The 16,596-nt window shown below is 56.7% G+C and overlaps 1 protein-coding gene across 9 annotated transcripts in view; it reads left to right on the plus strand.

The window, feature by feature from the left end:
• Positions 1 to 16,596, plus strand: part of TNK2 (tyrosine kinase non receptor 2) — an 89,973-nt gene that overhangs the window by 71,815 nt on the left and 1,562 nt on the right. For 6 of the 9 annotated variants that reach the window (XR_013233366.1, XR_013233367.1, XR_013233369.1 and 3 more), the window contains 7 exons: positions 8,243 to 8,437; positions 8,651 to 8,742; positions 9,736 to 9,780; positions 11,184 to 12,574; positions 13,166 to 13,304; positions 14,821 to 14,916; positions 16,469 to 16,596. Coding sequence is in view for 2 of the 9 variants with exons in the window: in XM_077348045.1 (XP_077204160.1) it covers positions 8,243 to 8,437; positions 8,651 to 8,742; positions 9,736 to 9,780; positions 11,184 to 12,574; positions 14,821 to 14,916; positions 16,469 to 16,596 (1,947 nt within the window). In the remaining 7 variants the exon portion in view is untranslated. The remainder of the gene's footprint in view (positions 1 to 8,242; positions 8,438 to 8,650; positions 8,743 to 9,735; positions 9,781 to 11,183; positions 12,575 to 13,165; positions 13,305 to 14,820; positions 14,917 to 16,468) is intronic. The other 3 variants (XR_013233363.1, XM_077348045.1, XM_077348046.1) reach the window with 3 other exon arrangements.

The raw sequence follows: 16,596 nt of genomic DNA on the forward strand, positions 1-16,596 counted from the left end.
TGCAGCTAACGTGGGCTAGTCACAGTTCTCTTAGAGTTTTTTCATAGAGCAGTTCCCCCAGAGCTCTCTCACCATCTTGCTTGCCCTATGATCTCCTTCTTCCAGTTTGATTCCTGGGATCTTGTCGCTGATTCTTGAAAGCTCATACCCTGGAAATCTTGCAAGTCCGTAAGGTGCTTTCGGGCTCAGGGTGCTACCGGACTCTAGATCCCACACATGCAGGTGTTATTCCCTGCCGCTGCCCCTGGCTTCTAGCAGGTGCCTTGGAATCTGAGTCTGCCAGTTCGAGGAAGGCCGTCTCCTGAATTCACCCGGTGACTCATCCCCACCAGGCCGGGATCTGCCCTTTTCCTGTTTACCTTCTGGAGGAGTCTCTTTCTTGTGCCAAGGGATTACTCAGTGGGGAGCTGGGGGCGTGGACCCTGCCTCCTCCTCCTCCTCCTCCTCCTTCTTCTTCCTCCTCCTCCTCTGTCCCGGCTGAAGCGTTTCAAACCCGCCCAGCGGCATTTGGCTGGAGCACCCTGGACTCCACCAGCTCCCCCAGGAGGACTTTGGCCACAGGCTGTTCCAAGGCAGAAGAAGAGACTCGTGTCACACACTTGGAAACGAACAGGGCCTGGGGTGCACAAGGCAGATCTAGGCACTCTGCATGCCGGTCTTCCGGGGCTCAGCAAGAGATTCCTCAATCAACAAATGAAAGGAAAACCTATCAGTCGGTATCCTAATCCCCCATATAAATCCGTGATAGTCAAATGTTATTGCAGTGGGAAAAGGGCAGAACAGAGCAGCGGTGGCCATACTGTGGCGCTCCAGATGTCCATGGACTGCAACTCCCATGAGCCCCTGCCCGCATGAGCGGGCAGGGGCTCATGGGAGTTGTAGTCCATGGACATCTGGAGAGCCACAGTTTTGCCACCCCTGGTTTAGTGCGGGGACTTCTAAATTGGCGAGCCGGGTTTGATTCCCCACTCCTCCTCCCCATGCAGCCAGCTGGGTGACCTTGGGCTAGTCACAGTCCTGATAGTGCCGTTTCTCAGAGCAGCCCTGTCAAAGCTCTCTCAGACTCGCCTCCCTCACAGGGCGTCGATTGTGGGGAGAGGGAGGGAAGGAGATTGGAAGCCGCTTTGAAACTCCTTCGGGCAGTGGAAAGCGGGGTATGAAAACCAGACCTGACCCACATGGAGCCCACAGGTCCCCCCAGGACTGCTGCCGCTCCGCCCGACCTGCTCTGGCCTGACCTCACCCTCCCGAGGCGCACCGTGAACTTTGCCAGGAAGCTTAAGGGCCTCTCCTCCCTGTCTTGGGACATCAGGAAATTCCACCGTTCAAGGCTAGTCTGGAGATCACGTTCTCGTAACCAGCAAAGTTTCAAGCGATGACTCAGTGGGCGACTGGTTACCGTGTTTGCAGTTGGGGAGGAATTTCCCCCACCCCTCAAGGTCACGTCAGCTGGAGCCTCAGATTGTGGCGTGGCGCTCCTGTCCCTGCAGGATACACCCTGGCTTGCTCGCTGGAGCTGTCTTTTTTTCAGTGAGCACCTCCTGTGTTGATTCTTTCCTAGAATCATAGAGTTGGAAGGGACCTCCTGGGTCATCTAGTCCATCCCCCTGCACAAGACAAGTGCAAGGGGTTGGACTAGATGACCCAGGAGGTCCTTCGGTGGGTTCGGAGTTGCCGCTCGGATTGCGGCCCTTGATCAAAAGTTTAAACCTGGATTTATATAAGAACTGCTTTAATGATGTTAAGCCCGTGCTTTTGTCTATTTTGGGTTGTCACACGCCCTGAGCCACATGGGAAGGGTGAATTATAAAAACAAAGTTGCTCTTGTTAAAAGAGGTTCTGGGTCAAAATGGTTTCAGACTTTGAGACCAGGAAGGAATTTTCCTCCAGGCCAGCCCAGTGACCCCTGCCTCCCTCCAGGCATAGGGCAGGGGTCACTGGAGGGTAGCTGTGTGATCTTCCATGGACCTTTGCTTAATGTTCCAAGTTGAGCGCTATAGCACTAAACCAACATAGCACTATAGTGCTCAGAACATTTTTTAAAAACCTCCAAAGAAGATCACGCAGTGAAAAAAGAGGAAACAGGAAGAAATATGTTGTATCAAACCCACTTTACATGGCCAACAAGGAATAACATCCGGTTTAGAACGGTAGTGTGAAAATCTTCTCTGTCTGTTTCTGTCTGTCTCTGTCTGTCTCTGTCTCTGTCTCTGTCTTCTCTTTATCTCTTCATCTCTGCTCTTAGCTGCCCAAGTGTATGCACTCTGTTTTCTTGTGGATGGACGCGGGGGGAAGGTATTGTTACAGGGAGTTTGTGCTTATATTTACTATCTTACAAGGAAAAACGATTTTAAAATTTTAATGATAACAAACCAGGGCATCAGAAGGTCTTTGGTTTTTTTATGTAGTCCATGAAGGAAGGAAGGAAGAGTTCTCTCCTGCATTTCTTCTGCCTCTTATTAAAAGAGTGGGGTCGTTGCCAAGGGCTACGTTTGGCTTGGCCACGATTGTTGGTGCTGAGAGAAGGAACAGGTCCCGAGAGAAAACACCAGAAGAGCACTGCTGGATTTCACCCAGGGGCCAGCCAGTTCCTCTGCAGGGCCAACAACGAGTCTGGGAGGCCTGGGCCACCTTACGAACCTCAGAAGAGCCCTGCCGGATCAGGCCTGATGTCCCTCCAGTCCAGCCTCCCATCTCACACCAAGCCCAATCAGTTCCTCTGGAGGGCCAGCAACAGGGCAGGGAGGCCGAGGCCTTCCTAAGGACATCAGGAGAGCCCTGCTGGGTCAGACCAGGGAGGGCCCATCCCGTCCAGCCTCCCGTCTCACCCAGGGGCCAGCCAGTTCCTCTGCAGGGCCAGCCACAGGGCAGGGAGGCCGAGGCCTTCCCCTGAGAAGACCCTCAGGAGAGCCCTGCTGGGTCAGGCCAGGGAGGGTCCCTCCAGTCCAGCCTCCCATCTCACCCAGGGGCCAACCAGTTCCTCTGCAGGGCCAGCCACAGGGCAGAGAGGCCGAGGCCTTCCCCTGAGAAGACCCTCAGAAGAGCCCTGCTGGGTCAGGCCAGGGAGGGTCCCTCCAGTCCAGCCTCCCGTCTCACCCAGGGGCCAGCCAGTTCCTCTGCAGGGCCAGCCACAGGGCAGAGAGGCCGAGGCCTTCCCCTGAGAAGACCCTCAGAAGAGCCCTGCTGGGTCAGGCCAGGGAGGGTCCCTCCAGTCCAGCCTCCCGTCTCACCCAGGGGCCAGCCAGTTCCTCTGCAGGGCCAGCCACAGGGCAGAGAGGCCGAGGCCTTCCTCTGAGAAGACCCTCAGAAGAGCCCTGCTGGGTCAGGCCAGGGAGGGTCCCTCCAGTCCAGCCTCCCGTCTCACCCAGGGGCCAGCCAGTTCCTCTGCAGGGCCAGCCACAGGGCAGAGAGGCCGAGGCCTTCCCCTGAGAAGACCCTCAGAAGAGCCCTGCTGGGTCAGGCCAGGGAGGGTCCCTCCAGTCCAGCCTCCCGTCTCACCCAGGGGCCAACCAGTTCCTCTGCAGGGCCAGCCACAGGGCAGAGAGGCCGAGGCCTTCCCCTGAGAAGACCCTCAGAAGAGCCCTGCTGGGTCAGGCCAGGGAGGGTCCCTCCAGTCCAGCCTCCCGTCTCACCCAGGGGCCAGCCAGTTCCTCTGCAGGACCAACAACAGGGCAGAGAGGCCGAGGCCTTCCCCTGAGAAGACCCTCAGGAGAGCCCTGCTGGGTCGGACCAGGGAGGGTCCCTCCAGTCCAGCCTCCCGTCTCACCCAGGGGCCAGCCAGTTCCTCTGCAGGACCAACAACAGGGCAGAGAGGCCGAGGCCTTCCCCTGAGAAGACCCTCAGGAGAGCCCTGCTGGGTCGGACCAGGGAGGGTCCCTCCAGTCCAGCCTCCCGTCTCACCCAGGGGCCAGCCAGTTCCTCTGCAGGGCCAGCCACAGGGCAGAGAGGCCGAGGCCTTCCCCTGAGAAGACCCTCAGGAGAGCCCTGCTGGGTCAGGCCAGGGAGGGTCCCTCCAGTCCAGCCTCCCGTCTCACCCAGGGGCCAGCCAGTCCCTCTGCAGGGCCAGCCACAGGGCAGAGAGGCCGAGGCCTTCCCCTGAGAAGATCCTCAGGAGAGCCCTGCTGGGTCAGGCCAGGGAGGGTCCCTCCAGTCCAGCCTCCCGTCTCACCCAGGGGCCAGCCAGTTCCTCTGCAGGGCCAGCCACAGGGCAGAGAGGCCGAGGCCTTCCCCTGAGGACCCTCAGAAGAGCCCTGCTGGGTCAGGCCAGGGAGGGTCCCTCCAGTCCAGCCTCCCGTCTCACCCAGGGGCCAGCCAGTTCCTCTGCAGGGCCAGCCACAGGGCAGAGAGGCCGAGGCCTTCCCCTGAGAAGACCCTCAGAAGAGCCCTGCTGGGTCAGGCCAGGGAGGGTCCCTCCAGTCCAGCCTCCCGTCTCACCCAGGGGCCAGCCAGTTCCTCTGCAGGGCCAGCCACAGGGCAGAGAGGCCGAGGCCTTCCCCTGAGAAGACCCTCAGAAGAGCCCTGCTGGGTCAGGCCAGGGAGGGTCCCTCCAGTCCAGCCTCCCGTCTCACCCAGGGGCCAACCAGTTCCTCTGCAGGGCCAGCCACAGGGCAGAGAGGCCGAGGCCTTCCCCTGAGAAGACCCTCAGAAGAGCCCTGCTGGGTCAGGCCAGGGAGGGTCCCTCCAGTCCAGCCTCCCGTCTCACCCAGGGGCCAACCAGTTCCTCTGCAGGGCCAGCCACAGGGCAGAGAGGCCGAGGCCTTCCCCTGAGAAGACCCTCAGGAGAGCCCTGCTGGGTCGGACCAGGGAGGGTCCCTCCAGTCCAGCCTCCCGTCTCACCCAGGGGCCAGCCAGTTCCTCTGCAGGGCCAGCCACAGGGCAGAGAGGCCGAGGCCTTCCCCTGAGAAGACCCTCAGGAGAGCCCTGCTGGGTCAGGCCAGGGAGGGTCCCTCCAGTCCAGCCTCCCGTCTCACCCAGGGGCCAGCCAGTCCCTCTGCAGGGCCAGCCACAGGGCAGAGAGGCCGAGGCCTTCCCCTGAGAAGATCCTCAGGAGAGCCCTGCTGGGTCAGGCCAGGGAGGGTCCCTCCAGTCCAGCCTCCCGTCTCACCCAGGGGCCAGCCAGTTCCTCTGCAGGGCCAGCCACAGGGCAGAGAGGCCGAGGCCTTCCCCTGAGAAGACCCTCCGAAGAGCCCTGCTGGGTCAGGCCAGGGAGGGTCCCTCCAGTCCAGCCTCCCATCTCACCCAGGGGCCAGCCAGTTCCTCTGCAGGGCCAGGCACAGGGCAGAGAGGCCGAGGCCTTCCCCTGAGAAGACCCTCAGAAGAGCCCTGCTGGGTCAGGCCAGGGAGGGTCCCTCCAGTCCAGCCTCCCCTCTCACCCAGGGGCCAGCCAGTTCCTCTGCAGGGCCAGCCACAGGGCAGAGAGGCCGAGGCCTTCCCCTGAGAAGACCCTCAGAAGAGCCCTGCTGGGTCAGGCCAGGGAGGGTCCCTCCAGTCCAGCCTCCCGTCTCACCCAGGGGGCAGCCAGTTCCTCTGCAGGGCCAGCCACAGGGCAGAGAGGCCGAGGCCCTCCCCTGAGAAGACCCTCAGAAGAGCCCTGCTGGGTCAGGCCAGGGAGGGTCCCTCCAGTCCAGCCTCCCGTCTCACTCAGGGGCCAGCCATTTCCTCTGCAGGGCCAGCCACAGGGCAGAGAGGCCGAGGCCTTCCCCTGAGGACCCTCAGAAGAGCCCTGCTGGGTCAGGCCAGGGAGGGTCCCTCCAGTCCAGCCTCCCGTCTCACACAGGGGCCAGCCAGTTCCTCTGCAGGGCCAACAACAGGGCACAGAGTCCAAGGCCTTCCCCTGATGTTTCTCCCTGCCTCTGAATGGGAACATTCCCCAAAGAGAACAATGAGGTTTCTCTGGAAATACTCTTGGCAGTCAATTCCTGCTGCAAATTCTGACCATTGAGTCAGCCTGCCAAGTCCCCGGAGGGCGTGGAGGGTCTCGTCCCCTGGGCTCCTGTGTCCACCGTCATGAGAAGTGGTGGCAGGAGGGAGATTACAAAGACAAAATGGAGAAGGGTTGCCAAATCGCCTCCCTGCCCTGTTTTCCAAGGAGTTTCTGGTTCTACCCTTCGCATTTTGTCTTCGTAACCGTCCTTTGAGGTATGTTAGGCTGAATAACAGAAGACTACTTGGCCAGGGTCGCCCAGTCCTGAATGTCCCGTCTTTTAGCAAGCGTTTTCCCCTTGCCCTTGCCTGACCTGCGTCTTTCCCGCCTAACCTTTCGCTGAGCCACTGATTAAAGCTGCTTGGAGCATGGGGCAGGGCCTTTTCGGGGGCAGCCCCATGATAATGGAACGATTTCCCCAGGGAGGTGCGCCTACCCTCACTTTTGGTCCCTGGGAGGCAGCTGACAATGGCCGTATTTAGGACCACGTTTGGTTCCGTTTACTAGGAGTCCTGAACTGTGATCTTTACATTGTTTTTTCATGGTTTATTTCATGTATTATGGCTACATACTGCAGGCTGCCTTCATCTCTGTAAGGAAGAAAGGCAGCCAGTAAATACATTTTTAATAAATCTATAAATTTTGCCTGTCTCCTTCAGAGCACAAGCCCTTTTGGATCAGAACCGTATCAATTTGCATCTCCCCTCCTCCCCTTGCTGTAGAAAAGAGCCGGAGTCCAGGAGCACCTTCAGGACTCACAAAATTTGTAGCAGGGGAGTTGCTTTCAGGAGTCACGGCTCCCTTCTTCAGATACCTGAATTTCCATCCTGTGTGGCGAAATGTGGTGTCTTCGATGGAGATTGATCAAGATGGGTGGCCATGTTAGTCTGTCTGCAACATAGAAAAGATTAAGAGTCCCGTAACACGTTAGAAACTCAAATACTTTGGCCACCTCATGAGAAGGAAGGACTCCCTGGAGAAGAGCCTAATGCTGGGAGCGATCGAGGGCAAAAGAAGAAGGGGACGACAGAGAATGAGGTGGATGGATGGAGTCACTGAAGCAGTCGGTGCAAGCTTAAATGGACTACGGGGAATGGTAGGGGACAGGAAGGCCTGGAGGATCATTGTCCATGGGGTCGCGATGGGTCGGACACGACTTCCCACATAACAACAACAACGCGTTAGAAAACTAAAAAAAGAAAATAGTGGCGGGGTTTGAGCTTTCAGGAGTCACTGCTCATTTCTTCCGATACGGGATATCTAAAGAAGTGAGCAGTGACTCCCAAAGGCTCAAGCCCTGCCACAGATGCCCTTCCTCTTAAAGGTGCACCTGGGTTCTGGCTCTTCTCTGCCACAACAGACAGACTGCCAAGACTAGGGAACGTGTAAAAACAAAAATTCCAAGAATCCTCCCCAGGCTCAGATTCCACCCAATTGATTTGTCTGAATCCGAAGCTATTTGGCGCCATTGAAGTCATTGAGAAATTTTCCCTTTCTGTCTATTCTGGGGTGAGGGGAGGGGTTGGGCCCGTTTGCTGACTCTGGAATAGACTGAAAAGGAAAATTTGGCCCCTGTATACTGCCTGATCTCCGCATGAGCAAATCGCACCTGAATCACGGTTTGGCGATTCGGCCCAGGCTGATTTGGACGGCTTACCTTGTTAGAATTCACTGGTCAACGGAGCGTAAATAAATTGACGACGACCGTTTAACTTGCGATTCGGACAGGATTTGTCTCAAAAGTGGCCGAATCAGCGCTTATTTGGGTCCTTTTTGGACTATCTGAATCGAATCATACGTGCCTAATTACGACCACCCATCTTGATCTATCCCCTTCGTGATTGGAGTTCATTAAATGCGCTCCATGTTGCACATGAAGTGAGAGAATGTATGGTCAGAGCATACCTGGGCTTCCCAGGGAGTAAAGCACAGTCAGATTAATTTGCTGGGGTTGCCACCTCTGACTTCAAAAATAACTGGAGATTTGGGGGGGGGGGTGGAGCCCAGGGAGGGCGGGGCGTGTGCAGGGGAGGGACCTCGGTAGAACACGGTCCCCTGAAATCTACCTTCCAAAGCACCTGTTTTCTCCAGAAGAAGTGAAATGAATGTTTTAAATAAGAAATAAAGCGATTTATGTAGTCTGGAGATCCACGGTGATTCCAGGAGGACTCCAGCCCCCACCTGGAGGTTGGCACCCCTCTCATTCCCGCCAGTGTTTGCTGACCTTCGATGGGGGACCCCTCTTGGAAGCCCACGGGGCGCCGGCCCCCCTCCTTCGCTCCTCGTAACCCAGCCCGTTGTCTCTTTCTGGTCCCCCAGGGCCGAGAACTATTGGTGGCGGGGCCAGAACAAGCGGACCTTGAAGGTGGGCCAGTTCCCCCGCAACACGGTGACCTCGGTGGCAGGACTGTCAGCCCACGACATCAGCCAGCCGCTGAAGAACAGCTTCATCCACACAGGCCATGGAGACACCAACCCCCAGCAGTGCTGGGGCTTCCCCGATAAGATCGACGAGTAAGAGCTCTGTCCGCTCCCCGGCCGTTTATTGATGGGTTTACGTTTGGGTTGGCATGGCCGGCCCACCCAGGCGCCGAATCAGAGCAGTCTAGGAGGTGACAAGCGTCACGCCCAGAACATTAATGATTAAAGCGTCGAAAGAGATGCATCCATAAAGCGGATTCGATCCCGCTAGAATCACTGTTGCTTTCTTTCTGCGGCTCCCTGCAGGTTGTACCTGGGAAACCCCATGGACCCTCCGGACATCCTAGGTGTGGACTTGAACGCAGCCCGTCCCACGCAGCTCCCAGGAAGGTCAAAAAGTAAGACATCCCCTCCCTCTTTGCCCCCCCCCCTCTGCTCACCCAACCCAAACTGCCTCTTGCCCAAGGTGAACTACGGGGACGGGACTGCAAGTCCCAGCAGGCATTGCTTTGTCGTTCTCCGGGCTGTTTTGTCTCGGGACGTTAGAGTTTCTCTTGGGTGCTCTGCGCAGGAGAAAGCCTGGCCCTGTGTCCAGATTATTCTTGAGCCTGGGGGGGGGTTCTAGGCTGGTGAAGGGCTTGCTTCGTTGGAGGCCGTCTGGCCTTTTCCCAGGTTTTCCCCGCTCCTCCTACACATGCAGCCAGCTGGATGACCTTGGGCTAGTCACAGTCCTGATAAAGCCGTTCTCACAGAGCAGTAATGTCAGGCCTCTAATAGCTCCACCTCCCTCCCAGGTTGTCTGTTGTGGGGAGAGGAAGGGACGGTGATTGTAGGCTGCTTTGAGACTCCTCCGGACAGTGAAAAGCAGGGCATAAGAGTGTACATTGCACTCTTCCATTATCCCTGATATTAGGATGGGGATTTTCTGCTGTCATGTTAGTATAGTTTTAATGGGGGTTTTAATGGGTCTTAATGGGGTTGAGATTATTGTCACCTGCCTCGAGCCTTCAGGGCTTGAGAAAATATTATTATTATTATTATTAATAATAATAATGATAATAATAATAATAATAAACCTACTCTTCAACTTAACATCTTTGGGGGTGATAGCAGCAGTGCTTTTCAGGCCAGGGGTTGCTTCCTTCCAAAATGGGACACCTTAAAGGGGCCCGGGAGGTGGAATTTTGCACTGAGCTCTCTGCTGGAACCTCAGAGGCTTGAAAATGGCACCCAGCATGGCTTCACCGTCATTTCCTCCCCTCCTGCCACCTTTTCCCCCCGGTTCCCCGCTCTGTCCGCCTCACCCCCAGCCTCTGTCGTGGGCCCTTTGCTGTCTAACGCCTGCTCTCTGTCTCCTCCTGTGGGGTCTCTCTTTCTCTCTTTCCCTGCAGGGGAGCCGCCGCCCCGGCCGCCTCAGCCCTCGATCCTCCTCAAGAGTAAGTGGGGCCACTTTCTGAGCCGCCTTGCCCCCCCCCCCCACGCCTGCCCTCTCTACTCTCTTTTAGCGTCTCTCTCGACAGGTACCTGGGGGTGTGCTGTGCTTCCTCTCCCCGCCTGCCCGAGGTGCCTGATTGCCCGTCCACAGACACCCCGAGGGCAGGAGGCCCTGAGCTTGTTCTGCTGCTGAGCGGTTTTGAGATGGGATCATTTTCTCCTAACCTACAGGTCCCCTCTAACCTACTGGACAGAGGTGGAGGGGGGACCCTTCATAGTAAATCACATTTTAAAACGGCGTTTTCATGCAAATTTTGTCACTTAGTAAGGCCCCTGAAAGAAGAGCCTGCAGTTTGTGGCCTGCCTGCCTGCCCCAAACGTGGTTGAGCATGGACAGCGTGTTAACAGTGCATGGATATTGTGGGAGGTGGGAAAGCAGTGTGAGCTGGCAATCAATCAACATATTTTTGCTGGATCTCTGCTGCCCCCTCGTGGAGAATTCCTCAACTTCCCTTTGCAAGGCTTTGCAAGGTCAGGCACACCAATAGAGAATCATAGAATCACAGAATCATAGAATTGGAAGGGGCCACACAGGCCATCTAGTCCAACCCCCTGCTCAACGCAGGATCAGCCCAAAGCATCCTAAAGCATCCAAGACCAAACAAGACCAACAAGGTTTTCAGGAGATGAGCTTCCATGAGCCAAACCGTCCCTTGATCAGATATTTCATATCTCCAATGTTCATACCCACTAAATCTCACAGGTCTCAGTGGCGCTACGGGGCTCAAATCTAGCCGTTCTCCTGCAGACCAACCCAACTACCCTCTGAAACGACCTTTGTTTGCAACTAATTTAAGCAGGATGTGTGTTGTTGTTGTTGTTGTTATTAATTAGATTTCTCAGCCACCCTCCCGTGACCGGCTCAGGGCAGTACACAGATTTCCTAGAATCCTAGAGTTGGAAGGGCCCTCCTGGGTCATCTAGTCCAACCCCCTCCAAAGATGGAGAACCCACCACCTCCCGAGGAAGCCTGTTCCACTGAGAAACCACTCAGAATAGAACGCAGGCAATTGAACAGAGGGGGGGAGAAAAAGAAAAGGCTTCCGATGTTATCTATAAAGAATCCATTGACTTAACAGTTACACCAGGCTGATCTAAATGAAAATACTATTTTAAAAAAATCAGGGAGTTCTTGATCTGACTATGTTAAATACACATCTCCTCTGATGCCCCCTGCAGGGCACATCCATTTGCATCATGCGCGTGCAAATCTCGCCTGTTCCAACAGGTCATAGGTGAGCCTGATGTGGCAGCCCCCTCCCCCACGTTCTTGGTGCTGCCATTCCTGTGGAGGGAGGGGGGGCTTCTTCTCCCAGTCCCTCACTCGAGTCCCTTTGCCTTCCAGAGCCCTCCTACGACCCCGTCAGCGAGGAGGACGACCCCCTTTCCTCCGGCCTCAAGCGCCTTTGCCTGAAGAAGCCCGGCCCGGCCCGCGGCCTGCGTCTCACGAAGCCCTCCGCCCGCATTTCGGGCACCAAGGTGGCCGAGAGGCTGCTGCTGCCCCGGCCGAAGGGGAGCAGCGTGACGGGGACCGAGGTGACGCTGATCGACTTCGGAGAGGAGCCCGTGCCCACCACCCCCTCGCCTGTCGGGGAGCTCTGTGCCCCATCGCTGGCCAGGCTGGCCATGGAGGCTTTTTCCCTGTTGGACAAGACGCCCCCGCAGAGCCCCACGCGGTCCCTGCCCCGGCCCCTCCACCCGACTCCCATCGTGGATTGGGACGCCCGGCCGCTGCCCCCGCCCCCCGCGTACGACGACGTGGCCCAGGACGAGGACGACTTCGAGGTCTGCTCCATCAACAGCGCCGAAGGGCTCGCGAGGCAGCCGAACAGCCCCCCGGCCTGGGAGAAGAAGGGGGAGACCAACGGCGGTTTCCTGCCCGAGGGCGACCCGCCTGCTCTTACGCTAGAGGACAACCTCTTCCTGCCGTCCAAGGAGGCCAAGCAGCCCAGTCCCGCCCAGACCACCGAGCTCTTCCAGGAACTGCAGCAGGAGTGCATGAAACGCCTCAACGTGCCCTTGGGGGCCGCCTCGGCCGCCTCGACGCCCAGCCCGGGGGAGGACAAGCCCCAGGTCCCCCCTCGCGTGCCCATCTTGCCCCGCCCTCTCCGCCGGAACGAGCACGGTCGCTGGTCCGGGGAATTGTCCCCGGCTTCCGGGGGAGAGGAGGACCGGCCGCCCCAGATTCCTCCGCGTGACCCCTTGTCCCAGCCGGGCTCCAGGACACCCAGCCCCATGTCTCTCCCAGGCGGGTCCCCCCAACCGAGAGCCGGTCTCTGTTCTCCGCTGTCCCTGGGCTCGTACCTGTCCACGTCTCCCGGGAAGCAGCCCATGCCCACCACCCAGAGCTTTGCCCTGGACCCCAAGTACGCCACCCCCAAGGTCATTCAAGCCCAGGGCAAGGAGAGTGCCAAGGGACCCTGCATCCTGCCCATTGTGAAGGACGGCCGGAAGGTCAGCAGCACCCACTATTACTTGCTCCCGGAGCGCCCGCCTTACCTGGACAAGTATGAGAAGTTCTTCAAGGAGGCCAAGACCGCCGAGGAAACCCCCCCTCCAGCCCGGGTGGTCACCACGGCCACTGTGCGGCCAATGGTCCAGCAGCAACCAGACCACAAGGCCAACTTCTCTTCCAACAACAGCAACGTCATCATCAAGGCTTCCTGTGGCCTCCAGAAGATCATCTACGATGGCTCCGGTGCGGAAAGCTCGAGGCCCTCGGAGAAGATACGGCTGGTGAGTGGCAAGTGGGCCTTTGCTTGGGGAGGGGAATCCCTTGCGTGGGTAAGATGAGCTCTTAAATGAGCCCTTCTCGCTACTTGAACCTGTGCCTGCATGTAGCCTGGGCTAAAAGAGAGCCAAACTTCCGTACCCTTGTTTTGTGTTTGAAAGCAATGCTTACTCCCCGACCCCGGTCCCCTGTGCCACCTTTTAAGATTCATTTATGAAGAACTGTGAGGGGGAAGGAAGGGAGAAAGCCTGACTCAGCAGATCTTTGCCTGATAGGGGCACCATCCAACCAAAACATTTAACCTATGTTCACACATAGCCTCCAATTTGTGTTCCTATGTGCAGTGGTCCTTCCAGGCTTATTCTGGGAGTTCTCATTCCAGATAACCAGTGGTGTCCATCACCATTCAACCTAGAATTCTGCCCATAACAGACAACAGCCTAGGGCAGGATAGGGTAGAATTCGGGTACATTGTTTGGCCTAAACCCACCTTATAACTGAAGAAGAAGAGTTGGTATTTTTGTAGCCCGCTTTTCGCTGTCCAAAGGAGTCTCCAAGCGGCTTACAACCGCCTTCCCTTCCTCTCCCTTCAACAGACACCCCGTGAGACCGGTGGGGCTGAGAGCTCTCTGGGAGAACTGCTGTGTGAGGACAGCTCTAACAAGACTGTGACTAGCCCAAGGCGACCCAGCTGGCTGCCTGTGGAGGAGTGGGGAATCAAACCCGGCTCTCCAGGTTAGAGGCCGCCACGCTTAACTACGACATCAAGCTGGCACCTTTGCCAAATGACCCAAAGTTCTTGCAAGCCTGGGTAGTCCAGGCTAACCTGACCTCATCGGATCTTGAATGCTAAGCAGGGTTCGTTCTGATTAGTAGTTGGGTGGGAGACCACCAGGGAAGCCCAGGGTCACTACGCAGAGGCAAACAAGGGCAAACGACAAGGCCTCTTGCCTTGAAAATCCTACGGGGTCACTGTTAAGTTCGTCAATGACTTGACAGCACTCCCCCCCCCCCCAGACAGGAAGGGCCATTTCACCAGCAGGGAGGGAAGGAGGCAGAGCTGGAGGGAGGGAGGGAGGCAGAGTCTTGCTCTCTCCTGCCCGGCACTCCAGTTGCATTTCGGAGTGCATTGATGCACCTTCCACCCATGGGAAAGTAGAGAGTGAGGTTTCTTCCATTGTCTCAGTGCAACTGGGGGGGGCTGAGAATACGTGAGCCTCCAGGACCCTGAAAAACAGTCAGGTGGGGGGCGGCAGTTTCCTCTCTGTTTCATTTCGTTTTTTTGACCAATATGGAGCCTTGAAGGCAAGTGGGGGCTCTTTCTTGGGCTCTTTGACGGAGAGCGAATAGTCAGTTTGGTTGTACGTGGGCCCGGAGAAGAAACAGTGAAATGAATGAATCCAGTGCAGGGTTTAGCCCCTCCTTCCCTTGGCATTTATGTTCTTTAAAAGATCCTGCCCCAATTCAGCCCCCCTTCATGCCCCCTCAGCATCCTGGCAGCAGCAGATGTCGGGTGGAAGAAATTCTGATGGCTGCAATTCCATGTGCCTGCTCAGCGTAAAAGAGCATGGCTGACCAATGAAACAAGGAGGGCTTCTTTCTTCCCTTCCTTCCTTCCTTCCTTCCTTCCTTCCTTCCTTCCTTCCTTCCTTCCTTCCTTCCTTCCTTCCTTCCTTCCTTCCTTCCTTCCTCCCTCCCTCCCTCCCTCCCTCCCTCCCTCCCTCCCTCCCCCCCTCCCTCCTTCCTTCCTTCTCATTCTACTTCCCATCTCCTTCCTTCCTTCCTTCCTTCCTTCCTTCCTTCCTTCCTTCCTTCCTTCTTTCCTTCCTTCCTTCCTTCCTTCCTCCCATCCTCCTTCCTTCCTTCCTTCCTTCCTTCCTTTCCTTTCCTTTCCTTTCCTTTCCTTTCTTCCTTCCTTCCTTCCTTCCTTCCCTCCTTCCCTCTCGTGCTCAGAGGTGCTTTGCCATTGCCCATCTCTGCGTAGCAACTCTGGACTTCCTCCTGGGTGCCGTCCCATCCCAGGACTGGCCAGGGCTGACCCTGCTTCGCTCCTGTGCTCCGGCAAGATCAGGCTATCCTGGGCCCTCCTGTTAGAAGCTCCTGTTTTTCTTGGTTCCATTTCATGATCTGCCAAAGGGCCTGCTGGGTTTTGATGTGGCTTTCTGGCATTGCTTGGCCTTGTGCTCGGAAGGGCTCGCTGTGGGAAGGATGCCGGACTTAAGCTCCCCTCTGCCTCTGGCCCTTCTCGCAGGTCCAGGAGACGGTGCACGGCGTGACCACCGAGGAGTGCCAGGTGGCCCTGCAGAACCACGGCTGGAACGTTCAGAAGGCCATCCAGTACTTGAAGGTAAAGGTGGCAGCAGCAGACTCAAACTCCCTCTGCCCCCACACGAGGAAAGGTGGACGGAGGCAGGGAGTTCTCCCAAAATGCAGGGGCAAAGCCACCTGTTGAAATTCCCTCCTGCTTCATTCTGACCTCCCTCCAAGGAGGTTAGAGGGGAAAGGGTGTGGCTTAGTGGCAGAGCCTCTGCTTAGTATGCAGAAGGTCCCCGGTTCAATCCCCGGCATCCCCAGTTAGAAGGACCAGGCAGGAAGGGATGGGAAAGACCTCCGCTTGAGATCTTGGGCACCAATAGAGAGGGGCCGTGGCTCAGTGGAAGAGCTTCTGCTTGGCAGGCAGAATTCCCCACGTTCAGTGCCCGGCCTCTCCAGTTGAAAGGACCAGGCAGGACTTCTCTCTGCCGGAGACCCTGGAACTAGATTCAGGTGGGTCCCTGTGTTGGAACAAATTTAGAGTCCGGGAGCGCCTTTAAGGCCAGCACATTTTAATTCAAGGAATGAGCTCTTGTGTGCACGCACCGTCCCTCAGATGCAATGCCATGGAATGGAAGTAATCCGTTCAGGCTTATAGGCAACGTGAGGGGGTGAATTAACATGCAGCATCCTGAAAATGGTAACAGAATCCAGAGATAAATAGGAAAAAACAGTAATTTGGATTGCTTTGGATTCACTTGGGATTGAAGGGCAGGGGCAACACCTTGGGCTCAATAAACATTACTGAAAGTATTTAGCTGAGACCTTGCCTTGATGCCCCTGCCTCTCCTCAGAAGCGTAGAAGCATCTTACAGCATCATCTTCCTTGAAGTGCTGCCTCCTCTGTTCGCAGACCATGCCAAACTACACCAAAACAAAGAAGGCCTCCCTCCCTCCCTCCCTCCCTCTCTCTCTCTTTCTTTCTTTCTTTCTCTCTCTCTCTCTCTCTTTCTTTCTTTCTTTCTTTCTTTCTTTCTTTCTTTCTTTCTTTCTTTCTTTCTTTCCTCCCTTCCTCCCTCCCTCCCTCCCTCCCTCCCTCCCTCTCTCCCTTCCCTTCCCTTCCCTTCCCTTCCCTTCCCTTCCCTTCCCTTCCCTTCCCTTCCCTTCCCTTCCCTTCCCTTCCCTTCCCTTCCCTTCCCTTCCCTTCCCTTCCCTTCCCTTCCCTTCCCTTCCCTTCCCTTCCCTTCCCTTCCCTTCCCTTCCCTTCCCTCTTCCTTCCTTACATTAAAATCTACTTGTTCAAATTAATTGTTCCAAATCAGAGATTAATGCATGGGGCATTGGGCCTTCTGAGGGATGTTGAACAGGGAGGCTGGTTTCTTCTCTCGCTACAGAAGCTGACCTGCCCTCTTAACACAGAGTCGTAGCTCCAGATAATGGTTGTGCCTCAGGGCAGCAAGAGCTAAGCAGGCCGCCCTCATCAGACGGAGTAGCCGGGGATTGCCGTTCTGTCCTTGGCCCTGGCTCCATTTCCGGTGTGTGCGGATCGACTCCGGCGCGTTTCTCTTCCCCGGGAGACAACTCTGGCTTGAAGCCTTCGGGCCCCCACCGAATGTGACCCCCCTCCCGTTGTTCCCTCCCCGCAGGTCGAGCAGCTGTTCTGCCTGGGCCTGAAAACGCGGCAGGAGTGCCACAAAGTCCTGGAGATGTTTGACTGGAATTTGGAGCAGGCCAGCTCACACCTGCTCGACCCCTCTAGCGCCTTTCGATTCAA

Source organism: Paroedura picta, chromosome 8, assembly GCF_049243985.1.
Source record: "Paroedura picta isolate Pp20150507F chromosome 8, Ppicta_v3.0, whole genome shotgun sequence".
Taxonomy (NCBI): Eukaryota; Metazoa; Chordata; class Lepidosauria; order Squamata; family Gekkonidae; genus Paroedura; species Paroedura picta.